This window comes from Canis lupus, chromosome 4 (genome assembly GCF_011100685.1).
Source record: "Canis lupus familiaris isolate Mischka breed German Shepherd chromosome 4, alternate assembly UU_Cfam_GSD_1.0, whole genome shotgun sequence".
Lineage (NCBI taxonomy): Eukaryota > Metazoa > Chordata > Mammalia > Carnivora > Canidae > Canis > Canis lupus.
The window spans coordinates 69,388,846-69,408,087 of record NC_049225.1 but is presented as its reverse complement, the minus strand read 5'-3'; the positions used below and the strand labels follow the sequence as shown (position 1 = coordinate 69,408,087).

General features: G+C 39.5%; 1 protein-coding gene across 2 annotated transcripts in view; it reads left to right on the top strand.

The window, feature by feature from the left end:
* Positions 1 to 19,242, top strand: part of C7 (complement C7) — a 52,678-nt gene that overhangs the window by 18,859 nt on the left and 14,577 nt on the right. For both annotated transcript variants that reach the window (XM_038535232.1, XM_038535233.1), the window contains exons 7-13: positions 3,080 to 3,250; positions 5,525 to 5,768; positions 7,966 to 8,079; positions 12,085 to 12,251; positions 14,850 to 15,078; positions 17,390 to 17,561; positions 18,867 to 18,954. In XM_038535232.1, coding sequence (XP_038391160.1) covers positions 3,080 to 3,250; positions 5,525 to 5,768; positions 7,966 to 8,079; positions 12,085 to 12,251; positions 14,850 to 15,078; positions 17,390 to 17,561; positions 18,867 to 18,954 — 1,185 coding nt within the window. The remainder of the gene's footprint in view (positions 1 to 3,079; positions 3,251 to 5,524; positions 5,769 to 7,965; positions 8,080 to 12,084; positions 12,252 to 14,849; positions 15,079 to 17,389; positions 17,562 to 18,866; positions 18,955 to 19,242) is intronic.

The following is a 19,242-nucleotide window of genomic DNA, read 5'->3' as shown; positions in this document are numbered from 1 at the left end:
TTTACTTAGGTGGGGTTAGAATACATATTAGTTTGATAGGAATGAGCCAGTAGAGAAAGAACAATTGAAGCTGTGGGAGAGGGAATAAGCCATCAATTTAATACGTCTTTAGAAGAGGGAGGGGATGCAATAGAGATGAGACAGAAATTAGCTTTAGCTAGAGGAGGGACACCTGTGGAGAAGAGGAGTAGAAGAAATGCAAATATGTTTGTGGATTTGTTAGCCAGAAGTTTAGGAGACCTCTGTCTGATAATGGGAATGTTTGTGAAGAAAGAGGTGAAGATCAGGTTCTGAGAGTGAGGGGAGTGGTTCTAAGATTGGAGGATGGAGGTAGGTACAGAGATTTTGAAATAGATACTGCAGAGAATGAGAGAGAAAGAGAATGGAAATATGAAGCTTCTGCACTGCATTGAGGGTCCTCATGAGACTGGAAATCATGAGTGGACTGATGTGGTACCATATATAGTTATGTGATTTTTCTATCGTAGGGCTGAGCAGCTTGGCTGTGAGCATTGAACCAGGGTTGGGATTCTGCAGGACAAGCATGATGGCTGGGCATATCTAAGGCAAGGGAGTTAAGATCATTGGCGAGAGACTGGTTCAAGTCATGAACCATGAAGTTTTTCTGGAAAGGAAGGAAGTGGAAAAATGAAGGTGCTGAGAGAGAGAGAGAGAGAGAGAGAGAGAGAAGGGAAACTAAATGGAAAAACTTGTGTCTACGAAGTTGAATAATAGCTATGGTGATAATAGAATGAAAGTCAAAAGACTGAGAGGTGGCAGGGTATAGGACATTTGGATTTGTGATTTCAGAGGAAGGATCAGTCTGGGGTATGGTAAGTTGGATGGAGAGACTATTAATTAAGGGGCATTTAAGAAGATCACATTTTACCTTGGAAAAGATGACTCTTGTAGCTCTGTGTAGAGTAGCTGAGAGTGAGGCAATGCTGAACTAAAGCAGGTAAAGAGGCTTATTTGCATTAATCAAGAGTTTGAACTGCAGATCTGAAGATGAGGAGAAATAGGCTTTTTTCCCTTTGCAGTGAAAGGAAGATAGATAGCTTCTCTTTTTTAAGAAAGATAAAAAGTAAATTCTGTGTCTAAAACCAAATAGGATGGAGACACTATCTAGTGGCTGTAGAAATCTCTAATGTCACTTTTATTTATTTATTTAAAGATTTTATTTATTTATTCATGAGACACACACATACACACACACACACACACACACACACACACACAGAGGCAGAGACACAGGCAGAGGAAGGAGCAGGCCCCATGCAGGGAGCCCGACATGGGACTTGATCCATGGGACTTGATCCCGGGTCTCCAGGATCACACCCAGGGCTGAAGGTGGCGCTAAACTGCTGCGCCACCAGGGCTGCCCTAATGGCACTTTCATTATTGTCCTCTTTGTAGTCAATAATAATACATATATTTTCCATCTCAGTTTGAGCTGAATTTTTGCATTTGACTTTTAAACAAACCAGTTTCATAATGTAATGAAAATAATGCTCTAACAAAAGATATGAATAAATCTATCTTTTCTTATTTTCCAGCATGTTCTTAGTGTGCATGTGTAATTTTGATGGGCAGTGATAAAAGTTATATAGTATGGCATTTTGCTGAATTTCTTCTTCTTCTTCTTCTTCTTCTTCTTCTTCTTCTTCTTCTTCTTCTTCTTCTTCTTCTTCTTCTTCTTCTTCTTCCTTCTTCTCCTTCTCCTTCTCCTTCTCCTTCTCCTTCTTCTTCTTTTTCCTCTTCTTCTGTAGGTTCTGTGTCCAGCATGGAGCCCAGTGTGGGGCTTGAATTCACAACCCTGAGATAATGACCCGAGTTGAGAGCAAGAGTCGGAGGCTCAACTGACTGAGCCACTCAGTCAGCCAAGCCAATTTCTTTCTGGTCTTTTTTGACTAGGAAATATACTTGCATGGTTGTAATTAACAGGATTATCACATTTATACCTACTTTCTCATTTAACATGAATAGTTTTCTTCACAGGCATCATTTAAAATGGCTACATGATATTCCGTCATTTTCACTCCTTTTAGGTGTATGTTTAAAGTGTATGATATCCATCATTTTAATGTTCCCTGTGCTTATTTATACTTTGATTAATCTCAAACATAGATGTTATGGATATATGCCAAGAACACAAATGCTTGCAGAACGACGGTTAGTGATTTGACTATTTATACAAAGCAGAAACTGTGAGAGGGAGTCATCTTGCATGTCTTGCTTTATTTTCATGGTGACTGGCATTTGTTAGCAAATTAATTACCTATGATTTTAAAAAATCTAGAGATTTTTGTGTCATGATTCAGATTTCTCTCTTTTCTTAAAAATATAATCTGTCAATGCTAGAACTTATGGTTACATATGGTAACTGTATGATGGATTTGAATGTTGGTGTCTCTTTCGACAGTGTGAGTTCACTTCATCACCCTGCCTTCCACTGTATGCCTCCAACATTTATATTACTTGCTAGCCCCCATGGGCGTTTTATTTTGACACTTGATCTAGGACAAAATAAGGGATAAATAAATGATTGTCTTTTTCATCAGTGCTGGAGCTGTCACTTCTCTCTTAGCCACATCTGACTATCCTGTTGTCTGCTTCAAAATTCTTTTGGGATGGCCTTTTCTTCTGCCATCTATCATAGGAAAAAAATTTGCATCTCTGTTCCCTTCTATTAGATGAAAAATCAAGAACCATAGTGCTATTCAGTTTTCTGTTAGTATAATTTTGTTGATTTTCTAATTTCTGGGCTAACAGTTGACAATAAAAGAAAGTGGGGGATGTTGGTACACAAATGTGTTCTGTGAATCACTTGGGATTGCCATTATTAATACCATATCTCCTTCTTAACAAAGAGTAATTATAGAATGGACTCTATTCCTTGTATTCATATGGCTCCGGTTGTAATGAGGGCCACAGTCATTATGTGTCAATGAAGAGCTTTGCCTTTTTTTGGAGAAGACTGTGAAGAAAGTATCCATGTTAAAGGGTCTGTGGCAAAAGATATTTGGTTATATCCAAGGCCTTAATTTGGTCACAGAAAAATTTTTCATTTTCTTTATAGGTGAAAATAAATAATGATTTTAATTATGAATTTTACAACAGTAGTTGGTCTTATGTAAAACATACCTCAGCTGAATATACATCATCTAGTAAGAAATCCTCCTTGTTCAGTTCTTCATCATCTTCGTCATATAATCGTATTTCACATACCAGTAAAACCCACGAGAACAAGGTTAGTATGAAATATTAGTTGACTTTTGCATATTTTAGTGCTTAAATATTTCTAACATTAACAAAAGTGTACTTACCAAATGGATTATCTTCTTCAAAGAGACAATGTAATATATTTCTTTAAAAGGTAAGATTGTATCATGTTACTTCTCTTGGATAATATATTTGTTTATACTTTTTCTTTTTTCTTTCTTTCTTTTTTTTTTTTTAAAGTAGACTCCATATTCAGTGTGGAACTCAAACTCAGGACCAAGATTAAGAGTCACATGCTCTGCTGACTGAGCCAGCCAGGCACCCTTATCCTTTTTTTTTTTTTTTAAAATTTTTATTTATTTATGATAGTCACACAGAGAGAGAGAGAGAGAGAGAGAGAGAGGCAGAGACACAGGCAGAAGGAGAAGCAGGCTCCATGCACCGGGAGCCCGACGTGGGATTCGATCCCGGGTCTTCAGGATCGCGCCCTGGGCCAAAGGCAGGCGCCAAACCGCTGCGCCACCTAGGGATCCCTTATTTTCTTATTAAAGTATTTGTTCTTATTTGAAACTCTTAGAAAAGCATTACTTTCAAATCTATTAGTTAAAATTTTTTAAAATTTTGAATTCATGATTACTATACATGGTTATATAAATGTTATATGCAGTTTAAAGATCCAATTAATATGTACTTCCTAAATACTAATACTAGAGTCTTTCTTAGAAAGTGCATGAAACTAAAAGATTTTAAAATACTTTATTACTTTTGAGATACTAACATTTTTATCTGAGGAAGTTGAAAGATTTATTTTTAGATACTTTGTTGTTTTGAGATACTAAAACCTTTATCTTGGCCATCCTGAACAGTTGAGATAGATTGTACTAATTGATGTACATCTACTGCTGGAGAATTTTTCAAGCTTATCATCATTTAAAAACTGTATTTCCCCCCTCAGTTTTGAAGTCAGTAACTTGATTAATAAATTGCAAAGTGGTATAAAGGAATAGTGATTTTATTTGTTTTATGACTAACAAGCTGACTATGGAGATAGGAGATGTATTATCTTTGTACTATATTGTTCACAGAAGTGAGGATTTGGTATAAAGTACATCTGTTTGGACATCATTACAAGATGCTTAGGAAGTGTTCAAAGGCCTCATTGTGACCACTACTGGGTATTTACCCAAAGGATACAGACACTAATCCAAAAAGACAGATGCACTCCTATGCTTATTGCAGCATTATTTACAATAGCCAAATTATGGAGGCAGCCCAAATGTCTATTGATAGACAAATGGATACAGAAGATATAATTTACACAATGGAATATTACTCATCCAGAAAGAAGAATGAAACAACAATGTGGATGGATCCAGACAGTATAATGTTAAGTGAAATAAGTCAGTCAGAGAAAGGCAAATGCCATATGATTTTGCTCATATGTGGGATTTTTAAAAAAGATTTTATTTATTTATTTGACAGAGAGCTCAAAAGAGCACACATAGGGGAAACAGCAGAGGGAGAAGGAGAGGGATGTGAGGATTGACTCTAGGACCCTGGGATCATAACCTGAGACAGCTGAAGACAGACTCTTAACCAACTGAGCCCCCCAGGCACCCCTAATATGTGGAATCTAAGAATACAAATGAATGAACAACAACAACAACAGAAAAGAGACAAACCAAAAAGCACACTCTTAATTATAGAGAACAAACTGATGATTACCAGAGGGGAAGTAGATGGGGGATGGATGAAATAGGTGATGGGGATGAAGAAGTGCACTTGTGATGAGCACTGGGTGATGTATGGAAGTGTTGGATCACTATATTATACACGTCCAATTAATATAACACTGTATGTTAATTACACTAAAATAAATAAAAAAAAACCCTCATTATGAAGTGAGAGACCTCCGGAAGGGATATAAATTATATGGTCACCCTACCTATAAGTCACTATCAATGAGTACTCCCTAGGGACACACCATTTTATATACTTATTTGTGAAATTAATGAAGTTGATTCTCTTTTTCTAGTTGAGGGTGTAACAACTTGGTTTTGAGATTTTCAAGTCAGATATGCAAGAAATTACCATGTTATTACTCAGAGATTACTCCTATTTGGGATTCCAAAAATTCCTTAGATTGCCTCAAGTGAGTGGGCCCACAAAAGACCTCATCATGCATCAAAAATAGAAATTCATATAGTCTGGGTTGGAGGTGGAAGCTGATGGAGACACTGGACAGGGAACTAATTCAACTTATCTCCAACCTAAAACTCTTTTTACTTTCTTCTTCCCATAGAATCATCAGTTGCTGATTGTCCAGAACACTGTGGAAGTGGCTCAGTTTGTCAATAATAATCCGGAATTTTTACACCTTGCTGAACCGTTCTGGAAGGAACTCTCCCTCCTTCCCCCTCTATATGATTACAGTGCCTACCGAAGATTAATTGACCAGTATGGGACACATTATCTGCAGTCTGGGTCCCTAGGAGGAGAGTACAAAGTTGTATTTTATGTAGACTCGCGTAAACTCAAACAAAGAGGTAGAGTATTAAAAAAATTATTAAATACAATCATTGTAGGGATTTTAGAGGGGGGAATGGCATGTAGTTAGCTTGAACTTCCAGAGCTTTAAAATATGACAAATAGAATTAAATTGCAAAGGAATCCAAAATGGTAAGAATCCATTATATTCTACTCATAATCTTTAGGCTCTAAGAAAAGCCTGCCTATTCTTTTGGATAGTACCCTGAAATATGAAATAGTTATTATCATTTATCTCCAGAGGGTATTGATTGGATTTTTGGAATACTTTTTAACCTTTTCCATTTCTCAGCTTGAGTAATATTCTTTGAGGAAAAGTTAATGAAGAATTATATTTCAGAAATCAAAATGTTTTATTTTTTTTATTTTTTATTTATTTATTTATTTATTTTGTCAAAATGTTTTAAAGAAGCATTTTGTTTACCTCTGTTCATTATCACTCACATTCCTTAAAAAAAAATCTGCTCTGGATATCACAGGTTTGTTTACTACCTAATTCTTGTAATAATAGCTTAAATTTATTGGATGGGTTTCTTACAACAAGTAAGTTAGATATATTAGCAATGATCCTCACTACTACCCAGTGAGGTGGCCAGTACAATTCTGGTCTTACAGATGGAGAAATGGAGACTCAGTGTTACGATGAGACTCATCCAAGGGCATATAGATTGTAAGGAGGTCTAATTGGTTCCAAAGTCAGCTGAACTTTTTCTTATGTTATGTTGTTGCTAGAATTGTTGCCAATTTTTGTTACAATCAGTGCATGCCACTCAGTTCATGATTTTTTGATCTCATAATTAGAGGAGAGTCCTCACCAGGTGTCCCCATGTGGGAGGGGAGAGAGTGGTGTCTCAGTGTCCAATATTTTTCTCCAAAGATCTTTGGCTCTGGTTTATTAATATTCCAAGTCAAACCTGCTCCTTCCCAACTTTTTCCTTACATCGATGTCCAAACTTCCTTCTCCGTTCCTGATCATTTCTTCAGAATCTTTCTGTTCAGGCAGGCCTTAGAAGAGGGTAAGACTTATTACATGAGATTCAGAGGAGATCTCGTAACCTTCCTTTGTAGGTGAACTATAATATTTTTCTATGTCCATTGGGTTATTTTTTTCCCCATTTGGCTTAATTTTTTACTGATAAGCCTTAACTAGAATTTGAACTTTTTTAACTTCCCTGGTTGGAAATGAATGTACAACACAATTTTGTTTTTGTTTTTTAAAGCAACAACAAAGGCAGTATTTCTTTGGAAAATTAATCCAGCACGTGGCTTGATATAAACTCTGTTTCACTGCTTCCCCCTTTTTTCCTTAGTACTTAAAAGAAATGGAGAGAATATTTAAAAGCTTTACAAATTGGTCAAAGTAACTTTTGAGTAAAAATTTTACCCTTGAGCAGTTTCTGTTCTTCCAAAAAGTTCTAATTGAAATATTATCAAAACTGCTTAAATATAACCTTGTTCTTAAAGAAATACTGAGTTTATTACAGTATAGTTAGCAAAATTATATGAGAAAAATATATTTCCACACTTTATTATTTCCTATCCTTCTTTTAAAAAAATGTATTGCCAAACTCCACTTGATAATGAGTAGAAATTGTTACATTCTAAGGTTATGGGTGGTGGGAAGGAAATGTTGGAAACCAGAGACAGTAAAGATATTAAAATGGAGAGATTGAGGCAGTAGACCTAGGGTTTTAGGAATCAATTATTGTAGAACCAGAACCCAGCTTTTGAGGTTTCCAGTAGGTGGATGGGGACCATTGCATGTCTACTTTTAATGATTTGCTTTATGCCTGAGTAGCTGATCAAATGCGCCAAAGATATCACTCTTTGGGGTGTTCAGTTTCTGCTCCTTCCACTGTTTTCATGTAGAAATCATCCCAATCTTCTCCCCTCTCTGATCAAAAATGATTGGAACCAAAATTTGCATTTGAAAGTAAGTTTCAGACATATGACACTTCTTCATTCCTAGGTATATGCATGCATCTATTATTTTGTTTAAAAACAAAAATCAAATTTTCCTTTTTCTGATCCTTGACCCTTCTAGAGCACTTGAAAATGTCCCTATCATATTGCTCTTGATTAGATAGCCAAAATAGTAGGACATAACCTCTTATCTCCATTCTCATACCTGGCTGTATTTCAAAAGGGCTCTTTAATAAATGCAGAAATTAAACACTTTTAAAACGTTCTCCTCAGGTCTTGGTTCAGTAGATATGAAGGAATGTGCTGCCTCAACGTTCAATTTTTTATTTTATGCATCATCAGAGAACAAATGCAAAGATCTGGAAGACGTCTTAAAATCAGATTCAGGTAAATAAGAGGGGAAATTTGCATTAAAGCCTAATCTCTATCCCTCTTTTGTGGTTAATTCCTGACCTCTAAGGGCCTTTGAGATTTTAGCAGGTGTTCTGTTTTTTAAATGTATCTCGTTATTTTTGCCTCTGATCTCTCTCTCATATGTCATGGCGGTGGGATGTTATACAGAGTGGAAAGCTTACTGGGTATATCCTGTGCACTGTAAATATGTCCTCAGTGTGTACCAACTTTCTCCCATACAATGACATTGCCAATCAGGCCTAGAAAAAAGACACCAGCAGGAGAAGATTCAATTCCATTTTGACATGGATGCTCAGTGCATTTTTTTTGGTGCATGCTGCTGCTGCTGCTGCTGGAGGGTGAGGGAGTGGGGAAGGTGATGTGTTATTCTTTGAGGGATTGAAAAAAGAATTGGAAAAATAAACTGATTTAAATTCTGTCTAGATGCCATGTTAAGGAATTTGGATTTCATTCTGATGACAAGGGATGCTGTTAAAGGATTTAATATAGGGAGTGATTAAATGAAAGATTACAAAGGAAGTTTTAGAGAAAGAAGAGAGAACTGAGGAGGGACAATCTGATAGGATAAGAACCAGAAAACAGCTACCTGGTTGGCTCATTCAGTATAGCATGCAACTCTTAAATTCAGGGTCATTGAGTTTAAGCCCCACACTGGGTAGGGAGCCTACTTAAAATAAAGGAAAAAAGAAAGAAAAAAACAGTAAAAGCTTGGAAAAATCAGTAACATTAAAAGTAAAGGAGGAGAGGTCAACAGAGAGAAATTCTTAGAGAGAAGTTAAGTAAGAGAAGGACCGGAGACTCTTCATTGAATTTGGTGATTACAACATATTTGCCTTACAATAAAGAGATTCTCAGTGTGGTAGCAATGGACTGAGTGGTGCTAGAGTTTGAATTGTCCTGGGGTGACGGCAGAAATTGGGGCAAAGGTGAATTGACTGATCCAGGTGCCAGAGTTCTTACCAAGGAAGTAGGGACTCTCAAGATACTGGCAGATGACTGTAGGAAGGAGGGAGACAGAAGAGTGAAACCAGGTTTATTTACTCATTCACTTCCTTCATCAGTTGTTTATGGAGCCTGTGGTATGCAGTGGGATTTGTTCTAAGCATTGGGATACAAGCAGTGACATGCCCGAGAAAATGCCTGTCTTCCTGGAACTGACATGACAAAGGAGGAGGACAGGTCTTTGAAAGAGATAGAAATATAGTGATCTGGAAATAGAAATGAGAGTGGGAGATTTGAGAAGATGTAGACATCAGTTACCAACTGGGCTCGTGACTGGAGGCTGCTTGCTGACTTTATGTAATTTGGTATTTAACACGTAGCATTTACTTTGTGCCCAACACAATTTTAAGTGGTTTACAAAAATTAGCCAATACATTCCTCTGACCTAAGAGTTAGGTATTATTCATATTCCCATTATACAGACAGGGACATTGAGTCACAGAAAGGTTGCCCAAGATCGCAGTTGATAAGGGTCAGACATGAGATTCAAAGGCATGACATCTGGCTTCACAGTCCTCATTGTCACACCAGTCCATTGTCTAGAGGAAGAGGGCCAGCTGGAGCAGGGAGCTCACTGAGGTGTGAAGAGAGTGGCTACAGGCTTAAAAATAAAATTAAAACTGGTTTCTTGGGGATCCCTGGGTGGCTCAGCAGTTTGGCGCCTGCCTTTGGCCCAGGGCGCGATCCTGGAGTCCCGGGATCGAGTCCCACATCAGGCTCCGGGCATGGAGCCTGCTTCTCCCTCCTCCTGTGTCTCTGTCTCTGTCTGTCTCTCTATGTCTATCATAAATAAATAAATCTTTAAAAAAAAATAAAACTGGTTTCTTAGGATCTGTAATTCATAAACAGGTGTGCCAGTGAAGGCAGTGATTTCTCCAACTTTAGTATACATCGAGACTATGGGGGAAACTTGTTAAAATATTGACTCCAGGGCTTTCCTCCTAGCTGTTCTCTCATAGATGTTGGAGCTCAGAAATGTGTAGTCACTCCACGTGGTTCTGGTTCAGGTCGTGGAGGAACTGAACATTGTGATTCACTGCCTTCTATGGGCGACTGTTTGCATATTAAGGGCAGAGCTAACAATGAAGATGAGGAAGCACTCAGCTAATTTACTAAAAAAGTCAAGCTTTAATAATTTCTGATAAATGTGTACAGTTTTGAATTTGAAAAATTTTATGAAATTGCAAAATTTAGTTAAAAGAAATGAATGGGGGCAGCCTGGGTGGCTCAGTGGTTTAGCGCCGCCTTCGGCCCAGGGCGTCATCCTGGAGACCCGGGATTGAGTCCCACATCAGGCTCCCTGCATGGAGCCTGCTTCTCCCTCTACCTGTGTCTCTGCCTCTCTCTCTCTGTGTCTCTTGTGAATAAATAAATAAAATCTTAAAAAGAAAAGAAATGAATGGAAAATCACCCCAAATCTGGTCTGCAAGTTAGGAATTTCTAGTGTAAAAATCAATTACAAATGGAGGCAAAAATATTTCTGAACATACAAGGCACATAAATGCAGAAAAGAATTCAATTTAAAAAAAAAGAAAAGAATTCAATTAATATTCACTGTTTAGAACACTTTGCACGTGTTAATGTATGTCCGTTAATAGTTTTTTTTTCTTATTGTTAGTATTCCAGAACTCCCTTCTTATTTTATTATGAAAACTTTCCAACACACAGAAAGAACATAGTAATAAATACCCATATACTCACCTCTTATATGTAATGATTATTATGATATTTTGCTATATAATCTACATTTAATATTTATAACTTGGATTATCTAATAACATAAATATTATATATTTAAAATATTTGTAATCTTATTTGAAAAATTTGGAAGTAAATTTCATGATGCTTCATCCCAAAATATATGCATATATTTTCTAAGAAGCTTGGCAGTCTCCTATATAACATAATGCTCTTATAATACCAAGAACATTAAGAATATGAACAATAGGGCAGCCCGGGTGGCTCAGCGGTTTAGCGCTGCCTTCAGCCCAGGGTGTCATCATCGAGACCCGGGATTGAGTCCCATGTGAGGCTCTCTGCATGGAGCCTGCTTCTCCCCCTGCCTGTGTCTCTGCCTCTCTCTCTCTCTCTCTGTGTGTCTCTCATGAATAAATAAATATAATCTTTAAAAAAAGAATATGAACAATAATTCCTTAATATCATCTACTGTCAGGTAATGATTGTGTTTTTTCCTTTCTTTTTTTTTTTTTGATTTTATTTATTTATTTATTTTAAGATTTATTTATTTATTTATTTATTTATTTATTTGAGAGAGACAGACCAAGCAGAGGGAGGGGCAGAGGGAGAGAGAGCAAGAGAATCCCAAGCTGACTCTGCACTGAGCACAGAGCCTGACTTGGGGCTGGATCCCACAATGCTGAGATCATGACGAGAGCTGAAAACAAGAGTTGAACTTTCCATCCACTAAGCCAGTCAGGTGCCCGTTCTTTTTTCCTCTAATAGATATTTTTAAGAGTAGTTTTAGGTTTACAGCACAACTGAGCAAAAAGGGACAAGGGATTTCTGTACACTCCTGTCAGAAACTAAGGCCTCTCCACTGTCCATTCCCCACCACAATGGGACATTTGTTCCAGTTGGTGAACCTACATTGACACATCATGATCACCCGGAGTCCATAGTTTATGTTAGAGTTCAGCCTTGGTGTTGTACATTCTTTGGGTGTGGACAGATGTCTAATACCATATATCCACCATGTAGTATCATACTGAGCAATTTCACGGCTCTAAACAGCCAAGTGCTCCACCTATGTACTCCTCCTCCCAACCACTACTGTTGGCAATCATGGGTCTTCTTACTCATGGGTCTTCTTACTGTCTCCATAGTTCTTCCTTTCCCAGAATATCAAAAAGCTGGATGGGTTGTGTTTTAGTACTTGATAGACTTTTCACTTTTATAGTCTCCTTTTGGTTTTGTTTGAGCATCCTGATCTAATTTATCTGATTTCTCCTTGCGTAGGAACTCAGGGCAATATGGTGCGAGGGGACCCGTATGTCAGGGGCGGGAGTTTAGACTTCGTGGCTGGCCTCAGTAAGCTGCAGCTGGACAATCCTGCTGGAAACAAAGGGCGGTATGCTTCCTGGGCAGAATCTGTGACTCGTCTTCCCCAAGTCATAAAACAAAAGGTATGTCCTGCTCTGTTGAAAGCAGCACAAGGCAGGCATGTTTATTTGCACTGGGAAAATGAGATTAAATCAAGGTGGTTAAACAGAGAGAGCCCTCATTAGCATTTTCTGTCTCCCAATTATGTTTTGTATGGTGCAGTGAATGCATACATAATAATGAGAAACAGAGGCTTCATTATCTTGTATGTCCATATTTCAATTGTAAAGGTTAAATGTCTTGTAAATCCCAAGAGAAATTAATAACAAAATTTGCATCGTAAGCTTTTGACCTAAATCTGATTATGTTTTCCTTGGTCTCTACTTCAGAAGAATAGCATTTAGGCATGTCTGCTGTCTCATCAGGTCCTCTTTTCCTTCTCTGGCATGGCGGAGACATATACATCGAGATAGAACAAATTCGGCCGGCAGAATTTTAGGATGTTTTGTGGATGCAGTCACTTCTTTTATAATGCAACATATGTGCTCCTAAAAATCAGAGAGCTAGGCAGGATTGCACAAATAAACACTATCTGGAGTGTGGGGAAAATGGGGTTAAGGACGTAAAACTCAAAAACTTGATCTTTGATGCTCATTAAAAAAAAAAAAAGACAGGCATTGGTAAAAACCACAGTGCAGTTTTATATGTGTTCAATTGTTAAGGGGTGCATATGCTGCACTAATGGGGCACGATTCCTGGAAAAAGACTTGCAGCTTGCTGGAGGAAGAAAGGGCTAGAGCCTTTGGATGATCGTAGAAACTGCTAGATGATAGTTGTAGCACCAGACACGGACCGGTGTAGTTCATTACACAGATACTGAACTGGATGGATGTTTGGAGTGTGTGTTTGTGCGCATTTTGTGTATTCCTATCTCAGGTCAGTTGTGTCCACCTTTCTGGGTTCACCTGGTTTTTCTTGTGGATGAAATTGTATGTAAGAAAATGCAAAATCTGCAATGTACTCAGAGTGGTTCCTAATACATCTGTCTCCATGGAACAAATGCACATTTTTAAAAAAGATTTTATTTATTTATTCATGAGAGATACACACAGAGAGAGAGAGACACAGAGAGAGAGAGAGGCAGAGACACAGGCAGAAGGAGAAGCAGGCTCCCTGCAGGGAACCCGGTGTGGGACTCGATCCCCGATCCCGGAATCAGGCCCTGAGCTGAAGGCAGAGGCTCAACCACTGAGCCACCCAGGCGTCCCAACAAATTCACATTTTCAAAACAAATGCTGTAGCAGAACTGATTCTTTTTTTTTTTTTTTAATTTTTATTTATTTATTTATGATAGTCACACAGAGAGAGAGAGAGGCAGAGACACAGGCAGAAGGAGAAGCAGGTTCCATGCACCGGGAGCCCGACATGGGATTCGATCCTGGATCCCCAGGATCGCGCCCTGGGCCAAAGGCAGGCGCCAAACCGCTGCACCACCCAGGGATCCCAGCAGAACTGATTCTATAGTCTATTCCATATCATGGGAGTCAAGCAGTGTCCCAGGTGAAACTTGACCTGGATACATTTTATAAAGCCCCAAATCACACCAGCTCCTTGAGCACCCTCCTAACACCACACACACCCACTTGCCTCTGAATAAGGGTGGAGGGAGGAGGGTAGTTTTTCCGAGGAGGTCTTATCATGGAGCACCACCACCGATATTCACGATGACCTACTTTCAATGCCAGTGCCCCATAACAAATCTTGAAAAATTCGAAATCGTGGATTAGGAGGAAGCAGACATTCCTTCTCATTCTCAACTCTGCTCTTCTCCACAACAGACTGTAACTGTCACAGCTGTGCTAACTTATTATAGGTGTATGTCCGCACAATGCCATCCAGTCAATTATTTCAAGCTGCAATGTAAGGCCAGGCAGAGATGGAGGGGAACGTGGCTGAGTCTTGACTCGCAGTGGTGTGCTGCAGCCAGCGCGGACGGGCCTTCACAAGAGCCAGATGGTGCATAGGTCTTCCCAACTCCATGGTCATTGGCATCACAGTGACAACCTGAAATTGGCCATGAGGAGAGTTCTTCTACTGCAGAAATTGGCAAATGCTACAAAGTGGAACGTTTTTTTTTCCTTAGGAGAGCAGATTGTTAAAGCTTAGCCAGCACATCTAGGGTTTCCAAGTTGCTTTTCATCGGACATGTTCAGCACAGAGCAATTATGTCTATCTGTTTTAAATTTCTTCAGGGAAAAATAGTCACAATCTCCACTAAGAGACATGCTAAGTCTCTTAGAGTCAGGATATTTCATTGTAAATTTATTTGCACTTGCTTCTTCACTATAATTTAAGTGTGTTTCCTTGTCTTCTGTCCCCTGCAAGGGTGGAAATGTACTGCCTTCAAAATAATCTTTCAGTAACTAGAAAATGAATGTCCTGTTGGTTTTGAAAAATTTCATGTGAGATATAAAATAATTCCTTCCCTATTCATTCCTATTTGTCCTTTTGCCTTGCAAAGAAAGTGAATTTATTTCTTTTTATTTGAACAAGAAATAATTGGAATTAACATTAAGAGTAGCTTTTCATTTTATCTTAATGGGGATTGAGCCTAAATGCCAGAAAAAAAGTGTTCTTGCCTAAAACCCTGATTACTGACCATGATATCTTTATCTGTATAGCTGACTCCTTTGTATGAGCTGGTAAAGGAAGTACCTTGTGCCTCCGTGAAAAGACTATACCTGAAGCGAGCTCTCGAGGAATATCTGGATGAATTTGACCCCTGCCATTGTCGACCTTGCCAAAATGGTGGCATTGCCACCGTTGAGGGGACCCAATGTCAGTGCCATTGCAAACCATATACATTTGGTGTGGCTTGTGAGCAAGGATTCCTTGTAGGAAATGAAGCAGGTCAGTGTGCTGAATTTTTGCTAGTTATTGCTGGACACAGAGAAAAGGGAAATACTCTTTCCATCTGGCTCCTGAGGTTGTGCTTCTTTGTGTATGGGGATTTTAATTTAGTATCACCCTTCTTATTCCACTTCTGGGTCATAGCTACTGGGTCAAGGTCCTCTGCAGTCTCTGTTTTCCCATCTTTCTATTTTTTAAGATTTATTTATTTATTTGAGAGATGGGGGTGGGGACCAGCAGAGGGAGAGGAAGAGAGAGAGAGAGAGAGAGAGAGAGAGAGAGAATCCCAAGCAGATTTCTCACTGAGCATGGAGCCAATGTGGGGCTTGATCTCATGACCCTTGAGATCATGACCTGAGCTGAAATTAAGAGTTGGACGCTTAGGGTGCCCAGGTGACTCAGTCGGTTAAGCATCTGCCTTTGGCTCAGGTCATGATCCTGGGATGGAGCTCTGAGTCTGTTGGGCTCCCTGCTCAGCAGGGAATCTGCTTCTCCCCCTGCCCCTTCCCTGCTCGTGTCACTCTCTCCCTCTCAAATAAATAGATAAAATCTTAAAAAAAAAAAAAAAAGCTCAACCGACTGATCCACCCAGGGGTCTCTCCATTGTCCTGTCTTAATTTGCAGACCCACCCTGGCCTCCATTCTCCATTGGAACAGGTTAATGCTTAAAACACCTCTGTCCTTCCAGAGTCATGTCCTTAAGGATTTATTGTAACACAGGTCTGTGGAGCTTGTGTATGCATAGCTTAGCCTTTCTGACAGCAAGCTCTTTGAAATATCTCTTTCTATTTTGTATTGTGTTCCATCAATCAATTATTCACAAATGCTTTTGAACATCTGCTGAATGTGTTCAACTGAATTCTTGGTACTATAAGCACTTTTGTACAGATCTATGTGAGAATGACTTCATAAGTAGACAAAGCATGAGGTAATGTTGTATTTATTTATATATCTCTCTCCTCTAGAAAGTTCATTGCTTAAGGTCAGAACTGTGATTCCTTTTTTTTTATTCCCGGAGCCCAACAGGGCTTGATTCATAGAAGTCACTTAATAAATGTTTAATGAATGAATGAATACATGATGACTAAACTATAGTTGCTTATAGACAAGCATCAAGAAGGCATCCTTACCTCCAATTCTCTTCCCAAGTGGCCTGTCTGGTAAATTGAAATTCCACCGCTTTGATTTCATTTCTTCATGGCTTGGATTTCCTATAATTTGATAAAATGGAAGCTCCCCCTGCTGGTAAGGGTCGGGGTAGCCATCAATATATCAAGCTGTTCCCACCCTCTGTTGGTATGCTCAGGGAACTACTTTATTAACTCAATTGCTGATTATGTAAGAAAGCATAAAGGAACTCATGGGAAAATATTACCAAATTAGTTTATTTTTGGTGTGTGTGATACTGAAGAGTGGCTGCCGATGGAGGGGAGAGGGTAAATAGAGGGGTGCAGGCTACACAGTAGAAATAGCTACAGAGCAGGAAACACATCCATCATCAGGAAGTAATGCTTTGGGGGCATGGTTCTGAGATCAGTTTCTAACTAGGAAAGCCAAGTTCTTAGAATATAGTGCAAGTTCTCTTTTGCCTCCCCCAAGGAATATGATGGGGGAAAATAGTAAAAGCACTGTTAGTGGTGAATTGGCCCTGAGTTGGAAGATGGCCAGGCTGGGCCAAGTAAGTACCTGCAGATTGAAGGATGATGACAGGAGGCAACAGCATTTCTCCTATGTCTGCACTTCCTCATTTTGTACAGTGCCAGCTCTGAGGTCGGCAGTCTGGAATACCCGGTAGATTATGTCCTTCTCATGCCCAATCACTGCTTCTACAATAGAAATGTTCACAATAGAAACTGCTGTAATGAGAGGAGCCCAGACCCAGCCATAAGACCATGTTGCTGTCTGGACGTGTCTCTTGGCAGCTGTTTTAGCACTGGGCATGACATTTAACCACCTTGTCTTAGATTCCATACGTATCAACAGAGAATGGGTGACAGATCTCCTGACCATCTGGATTCATTCTTGTGAGAAGTAAACGAAGGGTTGAATGTATGTAAAAGTGCTCTGAAACAGTTGCAAAATAATAAACAAATTTAAGATATTATTATTGCAAGAGATTCGTTAATGCAGCCTTAACATGGACAAACCTAGACGATGTGCAGAGATACTCTGGTCATTGTAGAAGATGTCCTGAAGGTAGTGAGTGCCCAGATTGTCCCCTCTGCCAACAACTGCCTGAGCAGGAAGCTCAGCACTAAACTCTGAAATCTTCTCCAAGTGCTTTCTGAACAGCCTCTCTCTTATTTTACAGGAGGGGTGGATGGGGGTTGGAATTGCTGGTCCTCTTGGACCCCCTGCGTTCAAGGGAAGAAAACAAGGCGCCGAGAATGCAATAACCCACCACCCAGTGAGGGTGGGCAATCCTGTATTGGAGAACCACGGGAAAGCAGCCCCTGTGAGGATGAGGAGCTGCAGCATTTGAGGTAATGGCCACCAGGGTTCCTGGCAATTGCAGAGAGCACAGCGCCCTCTGCAGTAAGCGATTTGCAGCGACTAAAGATTCAGAAATTAATTATCAGTGGCTCCTTTGCCCTTGGCAGTGGGGTCAGATGAAGGAGGGAGACGTGTGTGTGGTCCACTAGCACTTGTGTGTTTCACGTTTTCCTGACTGAGTAACTCAGAGGCCGCCTGGCCAAGGGGGTCGGAGCAGCTGTGGCATCAAGCAGATCTGCTCCCTACCGGCTGGGTGATAGAGAGAGCATGACTGTAGGAGTCTAGCTGACTACAGCATGAATGCAGCCCTGACATTTATTACTTTATAACCTTGGACAAGTCATTCAGCCTTTCTGAGCCTTTGTTTTCTTTCTTAGCTCATAAGGTCACTGTGAATGTGAATTGAGATAATGCACATTCGTGGAGCAACTGCCAGGGTGCCTACCACATAGTAAATGCTCAATCAAAACTAGTTATTATTTTTGTGTAACCTCTCTTGCAGGATCACTAACTGTTATTGCCTTACTTAAAAAAAAAAAAGATTTATTTATTTGAGAGAACCATCCAGCAAGAGAGAGAAGAAGTGGGGAGACGGGGGTGGGGGGCACAGAGGGAGAGGGAGAAGCAAACTCCCTGCTGAGCTGGGAGCCAGATGTGGGGCTTGACCCCCAGGGAATCCAAGATCATGACCTGAGGGGAAGGCAGACACTTAAGTGAGTCACCCAGGTGCCCCTGTTATTATCTTATTTTTTTTTTAAAGATTTTATTTATTCATGAGAGAGAGAGAGAGAGAGAGAGGCAGAGACACAGGCAGAGGGAGAAGCAGGCTCCATGCATGGGACTCGATCCCTGGTCTCCAGGATCACACCCTGGGCTGAAGGCAGCGCTAAACCACTGAGCCACCCGGGCTGCCCTACCTTATTTTTTAATACAGATTTAATTCTGTTAAGGGCGTTTCAAATCCAGACAGCAGGAGAAAAAGCAGGTCTGAGACAGGTGACCTCTAGAAATCATATAAAGTAGGTGTGTTGACCAATGACTTTTATTTCCTTTTCTTTCTTCTTTGTTCTTCATACTGCTGACTTACTAGCTATGTTTTAGAAGCTTGAGTTCATGTTTGAGTTCTCTACTACAGGACGTGATCAGATACCGATTTTGAAAATGGCAATTGCATCAGTGTATTTATGTGAACGGAGTCCCTTCAGATGTACATGAAAAATTCAGTGTGCTGCAAAATATTTATCATACTGTGGAAATCCATCACATTAATTATGTTTGTTTCCTTTACTTTTCAGATTGATTGAACCACATTGTTTTCCTTTGTCTTTGGTTCCAAAAGAATTCTGTCCATCACCTCCTGCCTTGAAAGATGGATTTGTTCAAGTTGGTTATGAAAGATACATTGCTTTTCTTTACATATACTCTCTGCTCCAAGTACTCTCTCTCTACTGATGTCATAATCTGTTTCCTTCTTCCATATGAAACAGAGCTAAAAATAGTTTATCTGTGCATCTTCCTTTTAGTGGTGAGGGTTTTAGTTTGTAACTTTTCTTCTTTGGCCCAAGGTGATTAGAATTCTGCAGAAGGCAGTAGATCTTCTGTGGTAAGGTTAATCAATACTGCTGCCCAGTGAAATTAGAAATGTAATCATGCCAGAGGGCTGCTGAACAT